We start from the raw sequence: 8,058 nt of genomic DNA on the forward strand, positions 1-8,058 counted from the left end.
TGGTAACCTTAGCTTTATATACCTTAATTAATGGGGCTAAGGACCCTGGGTAACTATGGTTTTTTAGTTTAAGCAATAGATTCAGGCGGGCTTTTGCTCTAAATGTACTTTGTTGATGATGGCAAGCCCAAGATCCAGTCTTGGAAAAAGTTATGCCCAGATATACAAAGGTGTTAACCTGTTCAATTGGTTCACCATCCAATTGCCACTTATGTCTCTGATGGTGTCTTCCATACACTATTATTTTTGATTTAGTTTTACTAATAATTAGGGAGTTATCCCGACAGTAAGAGCTGAATCTTCTTAATAGCCTACGTAATCCTACTTGTGAATATGATAATAAAATCATATCATCGGCATAAAGCAAGCTATTACAGTAAGTATTTGGGATCATCGGCATATGTACCATGGGATCCTTCATTAACCCTGGCAAGTCATTGATATATAAACTAAATAATAATGGGGCCAGGATACACCCTTGCCTTATCCCTTTATTTGTGTGAATCCTGTTAGTCAGAGCCCCATTAACCCCATACCGCACTCTCAAACAGGTACTTGTGTAAAGGGCTTTAATCAAAGCCAGGAGTCTAGGTTCTATCTTAAGTGATGTCAATTTACTCCATAGTACTTCTCTGTTTACCATATCAAATGCTGCTGTAAGGTCTATGAAAGCAGCAAACAGGGGTCTCCTCTTATAGGCATGTTTGGCAATTAGATGTTCTATACTAAGAGTTAAAACAATTACAATATTGAAAGATGATAAATTTATCATCTTAATTCTATATCTATTATCATGTTCAAAAGTAAAGAATATACTAACTACTAATCTAACCTTTAGTGTCTGTTCACCTACAAAACTATTGCAATTATTTCTCAAAACCACATATGTTAATGTTTTAACTGTGAAAATATTTGTTGCATAAACAAACAAACTGTTAAACAGTTAGAAATGCACCATGTCTTGTTCCTGAGTGATACAAAGTAATAAGATATGATTAATAAAAAAAGTAATTAGTAGATCCACTTACCAGTTGATAAACTACTACTTCTTTTTAATCTTTTATGATTTAAACCCTTCAGATAACCTTCATGCCTGGACTGTTATAAATATGGCATTTAATTCATAATTCTGTAGTTACTAATTTAAGATTACTTAAAATGTCATACCATATAAGTTTCAGTCACCTTTCAAATTATTGCACTGAAGGTATTCATTAACTTGGATATCAACAGTATCATTTTTACATTTTAGTCTATGTTTCTTTTTCATTAGTGAAGAGAAGGAAAATTCACTAGCGGCAATATATAGTCCTTTGAACCTCCTCCTGCTTTTATGCAAATAAGATTCCAGTGGAGTCTATAGAATTATTATTTATAGAACACATTTTCTTGGTAACTGCAAATTCACTCTCCTTCTTTCTTTGTTAAATACATCAATTATCTGATATGGAATGTGGTTTCTAGTTCACTTACATATGTTCATAATTGCAATCCACCCCATTCTAACAATAATTTGTGATTTTGAATATGTATATTAAGCCCATTTTCCTCTCAAAACATATTTTTCCAAAAACACATTTTGTTCTCATTTTTTTAACACTACAGAACATTTCAAAAGATTGAGAATGGGCAATATAAGTTATCAGACAATTCCTACTTGTCTATTTTGGCTACAGGGTAATAAAGAGTTCTAGACCAGCCTTGGCAACTTTAAAATCTGGAGACTGATGGTTGGGGAATTCTGGGAGTTGAAGTCCAAAGGTCTTAAAGTTGCCGAGGTTGGATATTTCTGTTCTAGACTCTGTGGGCCCTTGGCCTTCTAGCTGGGCTTTTCTTATCCTCTTATTCATATGAGTATTAACTTGGTCAGCTCATCACAAATAGTAGTTCCAGGGGAGCCACTTATGTTAGACCAGAAACAGGCTGTTAAAAGCCATGATAAATACTATATTCTCAAATTTTCATTTATTGGCTATAATCTGCAGGATGACTGCAAACAGAAGTTAATGCACTCATATCCATAACATATAAAACAAATTAGTAGACAGAAGCAAAATATAGGAGACCCAAAAATATTCTTCCTAATTGGTTTATTTATTTGGGGATTTCTTTTCTTTCAGGATTGCTTGATGCTATGCTCTGAAACATAGATAATATTATGTAATTATCTAGTAGCTAATTAATTACTGATTGAGCAATGGATGTATTAATGAAATCAACAACAGCAGTAACAGAATTGCTGCTGAAAATATTTTCTTATTATTATCGTAGATATCTGAGAGAGATGGGTGATTTAGAAATAGGAAATATAAGTAAAAATATTTTGTGTTTTTGAAATCCAAGATTATTGTAAAAATGTAAATTTATGAAGAAATTATGATAATTCCAAAGAAGAGAGAGAGAGGGAGGGAGAGAGAGAGAGAGAAAAAGAGAGAGAGAAAGAGAATGGCTAACAATATGTTTTCACATTTTCAACATACCTAGATTACAGATAAATGCTTAATATACACATGCACACACATACATACAAACAAACACACATACTGAGAGAAGTACTATGGACATGGTAATTAGGATCATGAGATTCCTGTAAGATTTTTCACCTCTAATATCATAACTTCTGCATCTTGATTATAATTCATGAAGTGAGAATATTAATAATAGTAATTAAAACTAGGATATGGTTCTAGATTGTAAGTGTTATAACCATAGACACAAATTCTAAATAAACAATTCTATAGACAGGATCATTATTTGTAAATTCCAGTCTTGATTTATAGGTTGAGATAATAGCAGTCAATCCATGTTATATTAAACTAAGCCTCTTTTTAATCTTATATGATTGCTAACCTTTAATAACACCTTTTCTCTCATGTTATCTTCTTGACCTACAGTATGTTTCAATATCAATAGTAATGATGTTTATGGAGATTCTCAGTCATCCAGGTCATGGTTGTCCCAAAGGTGCTTTTTCAAAAGGCAACTAGGCTTTTTGTGTTTTTTTTTCTCTTGAAGACATTTTGTGTTTTTTTTTTTCTCTTGAAGACATTTCACTTCTTGCCCAAAAAGCATCTTCTGAACTGAGGATGTTTCTTGAATGAGAAGCAAAACATCTTCAAGAGAAAACAAACACAGAAAGTCCAGTTGCCTTTTGAAAAAGCGCCTGTGGGACAATAATAATGATGTTATTTTTCACTTTTTTCTGTGAAGCATTCCCTAAATTCCCTTCTTCAATATGACATACTCCACTAATACGGTGGGACTAAAATCACTAGCAATGAATCCTGTATACTGTAGTGCCAACACACTGTAAGAACTTCAATTTAAAGTTTTGTCACCTCTTTCTTCAATTAAAACAAATTTAAAGTTCATGTTAATTCAGGTTAATTTCTTGCCATCTCCATTCTCTTCCTCTATTGGTTAACTCTCCCTTCTTCCATATAGTGTCTCTTAGACTTATGACTTTAGATGAGAGATTTTTTTGAATTCCTGCTTTTTCGTTTGATTCTAATTATATGCTCTGATGCATACAAATAATTATTAATATTTATTATTAATAATAACACTGTCATAATAATTGCTTAATCAGTTATAAGTTGAGTTGATTTTATTTGCACAGACAGAATTATTTCATGTCAGATAAAGTCAGACTAGTGAAAGCAGTTTGTAAACTGATACATAATCATGATAATTCTATTTTTAAATACCAAATGTCAAGTGATAGAAAATATTATATGACCTTTCTCTTCCAGCAGAAGCTAACTTCCACGAAAGATTATGATGAATCTTCATATAATTTAATACTAGTCTTTGTTAGATCTTGAATTGATACTCATATAATTTCATTGCTCCAGCTCTATAGATATTTATAGAATTAAAGGCAATTGAGCATACAAAACTTTTCAGCATACAATCTAAACTCTTAGTGAACTTAATAGGATTTGCTCCTATCATGTAGCTGGAATTCTGTATTCAGTTTCTCAACAGTCATTAAATTGTCTTCTACGTAGATGCATATAGAACTGAGCTGTCAGCATATCCATTAGCTCCTACTAAAATGTTCCAAGGCTTTTTATGGTGTACTGGAACAATAAAAAGTCCAGAAGGAAGCTTAAATCCACTTGAATCAGTCCCACTGAATTTAATGGGGATTACTTCTGGACACCTATTTACATTACATTTTACCACTATTAAATTAATTTTCTTCTTCAAAATCTCCATCCCATAATTAACAGCAAGTCCAAATACCTATCCTATGAAATGGTACTAGAGGTGGCTAGTTAGCTATCTTCAATTAGATTTGTTGATATGAAGATTTAAAGTTTAAAAATGTTCTCAATTCTAAGTTTTCTTTTGCTGAAACAAAGAAAGAAACAAAATGTTTTGAGAACTTGTTTGCAGGACTTTATCCACACCTTGATTAATTATTGTTACTACTTTAAAGCAGTGAATTGTATACAAAGTTTAATTATGATTTCTGCAGCATCTCTTTCCCACAAAGTTTGAAAGGTATTGTTATATAGACAACACTTTCAAGTCTCCATTCCTGACAGTTGACTAGGAAAATGTTACTAATCATAGAACTTTCTTCAAAATAGTCAAGAAGTTTAAACAACAAAATCTACACTTAAAACATAGCTGTATACTTTTAAGGATTTTAGTTGTCCTTTAATGTTTTGGGATGCTGTTTCATTGTTTCATATCTAGGACTGCCTAGATCTTCCAATTGCTTCAGAAATTTGGATTTTTTTTAGGAAGAAACAGCTTTTGGAACTGAATTGTCTGCACTGTTCAGAATGAAAACTTTCCAAGAGAAACCATGTGGCAATATTCATCTCGAAGGAAAAGTCATAATGTATGAATTCTTCTAAATTGTTCATCTGCTTGTTTCAAATAACTTAAATAAGAACATTAGAAGTTCTTATCTCTGGCTCATGTAGTCAACTCTGTAAATATGTTGCTTAGAGTAAGTAGCAAAACACTATTATATTGGTACAGTAATATATAAGTCAGCTCTTGAGAGATCTCTAATTTCTTACAGATACTGTCCCAAGCAAGGATTGAGATCATGGAAAAGGTTAAATAGGACTTTAAGGTCTTGCATTAGAATCCCCAATTAAAAAAGAAGAAGAAGAAGAATTAAGGAAATAGATTGAACTTGAAAGCTTTAGGATTTAGCTGACACCATTTACATACTCTCACATATGCATTTATGTGAAAAGGTAAGTCAGAACTGTAAGAACCGGTAAGAAGAACTATATTCTAATTTTATGAGACCCTATGCCTATTGACTCTGTAGGAAATATTACTGAGTACAGTGAAGCTTATATCTGCATAAGATGATTGAAATAAGTGTATAAAAATATGAAAACATTTGGAATGATACTGTTAGTGTCCACTGATGTCACTATATAGGCAGTGAATGAACTTATACAGACACTCAAGGCAAAATGTTAATTATAAATGATAAAAAATATTGATACAGTAATAAAAAAACAAAATTTCCTGACAAATTTGACCAATGAGATGAACCTGCTTTTAATCATATGATACATTAATTATGTAAGACCAATTCATAATTGCAATTTTAGGAAAATTGTTTAAAATTTGAAATGGATCCAGTTTAATTTAAATAGGTATCAGTCTCACTGAAGTCAGTTGGGTAAGTTAGCAATTAGTATCTTAAGTCCCATCAATATTAGTGGGTAAGAGTGACTAAATCTGAATTAAACCTAATGTCATTAAAAATCAAACAGATAATCAAGGCAATGACCTATGCTGTGCTATTTTGGCTAGAGCTGGAACCATGCATAAATTGGTTTATATCAATATTGCAAACTATTTTAAATTCTGCAGGATCTTTGGGTTTTATATTCATCATCTGTAACATCTCAAAATGGCTACAGAAATCATTAGGTTGCCAAGATATTTTAATTATTGGTTCTCACCAAATTAACTATGGAACAAAAAAAGAATGCCTTCATAAGACCTAAGAGATGTATAATTCCAAAATGTGTCATAGAGTAAAGGCAGTAATCGCTGCAATGATCTTTGATGTTTTTGTTCATCATAATTCTATGGAGAACAAAAAGATGTTTGCTATAATTTACTTCCAGCCTTGCTTCCTAAATTGTAAGAGTGACCTCTAGTGCTTTGCTGCTCCGTTATAGTTCCTGAAGTCCTATTTTACTATAGATTGAAGAGGCATCTACCAAATAGTGCAATTCAGTTTCAATATTCTTCTGACAAAGGGATGAAATCGTGAAATGGAAAAAAAAAACGGAACAATGATAAATTTACAAATTGCACCTAGATACACTGCAGCAGGGAGTTTACAGGGAAAACTTGTTTCGTGCACTTGAATGTCAAATGAAGTAATATGAATGAATGACACACAGACACAGAGAGAGACACATACAGAGAGAGACACACACACAGGCAATTTACCACTGCAGAGAATGGGATTTTTTAATGATTGCATTTCAGTTTTTAAAGCATGGCCAGTGAAATCATCCGACTTCCACTTTCCTCCTGATTTATTTCTTCACTGTTGTTGGTAGCTTTCTTTTCAATGCTGTGTCTATGTTATTTATAAATCTGTTCTACTCCCAGTTCCTCTAACTCAAGTCCCCCTTCCTTGTTTCCTTCCTTCGCCCCGTCTCCTCATCACATAAACTTCCATCAATGAACTGCAAATCTGAATACATGGACTGCACCCCAGTTAAAATATTTAATGCAAACTTAAGCCTTTTATTAAGTGGGGCATTTAATTGTGGGTAGAAATGCTATCATACTAGTGCTATCATACATTTGCCTATAATGTACTTTGTACATATAATTATGTCTGAGTCATGTTTGGGACCTATTTATCCCATATCTACAAGAAATACTGATTACTAAGTTAGTAACTTTCTTAAGTTCAGGAGATGCACAGGGCTTTCTTTTACAAATTATTGCCTTTTCAAAAAGAAAAAAGAAAGGAGGAATACCGTTTTCACACTGCCGCTAACCTTCTACTGTCTGGTCACCCATGAACATTACTCTCTCCCTAATCAATGAACATCCCATAAAATCTTGTCCTCTACATTTGCTATGCTGTTGTGGAATAGAGAGTTACTCTTCCTTCACTCAAGAAAAGCATCCTTGTTCATAAAACTGCACATTGCTAAATGCAAAACTGATGCAGCAGAGGGTACCAGCCAGCATGCCAGCAGTCTCCCAGGAAAGACTCAACTCCTTGCTAAATATTGTGCTGCTCTATAGTAAACATTTAAAAGCGCAGGTGGGGAGGGGGAGAGAATAAAAGATAGGTCCAGTGGGGGTGGGGGGTGGGAGGCAAAGAAATACAGTACAGCATGCAATTAACAATGAAATGTGAATTCCCTAGAGGCTATCACACCCTAAACTGCTCTGATCAGAATCTGGTCAAATCAGTAAATGAAAAACACAAGGACATTTTCAGCATCTGAAATCTTTTTATCCCATCTATTTGCAGTTCCAACTGCAGCTGCCTTGATTTATTTGGAAAACTCCCTTTCTAAAGTCTAGATTTCATTACAATAAGTCCTAAGTTTGCAGAACAGCCGAGTCTAAGTTTAATATCCATTTGTAATACTCACAGAGGTCTCCAGCTGCTAGTATATTCCAAGGATGGACAGGTACCAGAAACAACAGCCTGAAGAAGATTTCAGTACAAGAATCCATGGTCTAGTTGAATGAGGCACCCCAAAGTGTCAAGAGTACCAGGAGACAAACCCAGCTGCTCTGTACTTCAGTTGTGCTCCAGCTTCCTCTGTTTTCCTTTCTCTCTTCTCTCTCTCTCTGTGTTTTAGGGCTTCCCAGTAGCCAAATGGTTCAGCCAGATGCACTCTGCGTCTTCTCTCTCTTTCACACACACACACACACACACACACACACACACACACACACACACACACACGCAGCGCACAAGATCTGCTCTTTTTCTCCTAACAGCAGCAATCCCCAGAGAGGATTCTGCTGCACGGATCTCTAATTTCACAGAATCACTCAAAGCTAAACTGCTAGGCTGCCCGGTAC

General features: G+C 33.9%; 1 protein-coding gene across 1 annotated transcript in view; it reads right to left on the bottom strand.

Moving 5' to 3' along the window:
* Positions 1-7,704, bottom strand: part of LOC107288342 (contactin-associated protein-like 4) — a 238,347-nt gene extending 230,643 nt beyond the window's left edge. The window contains exon 1 of the mRNA XM_029284329.1: positions 7,620-7,704. Within this exon, the coding sequence (XP_029140162.1) occupies positions 7,620-7,704 (85 nt within the window). The remainder of the gene's footprint in view (positions 1-7,619) is intronic.
* Positions 7,705-8,058: the final 354 nt, after the last annotated feature.

Source organism: Protobothrops mucrosquamatus, unplaced genomic scaffold (assembly GCF_001527695.2).
Source record: "Protobothrops mucrosquamatus isolate PMUCROS unplaced genomic scaffold, P.Mucros_1.0 scaffold537, whole genome shotgun sequence".
NCBI lineage: Eukaryota > Metazoa > Chordata > Lepidosauria > Squamata > Viperidae > Protobothrops > Protobothrops mucrosquamatus.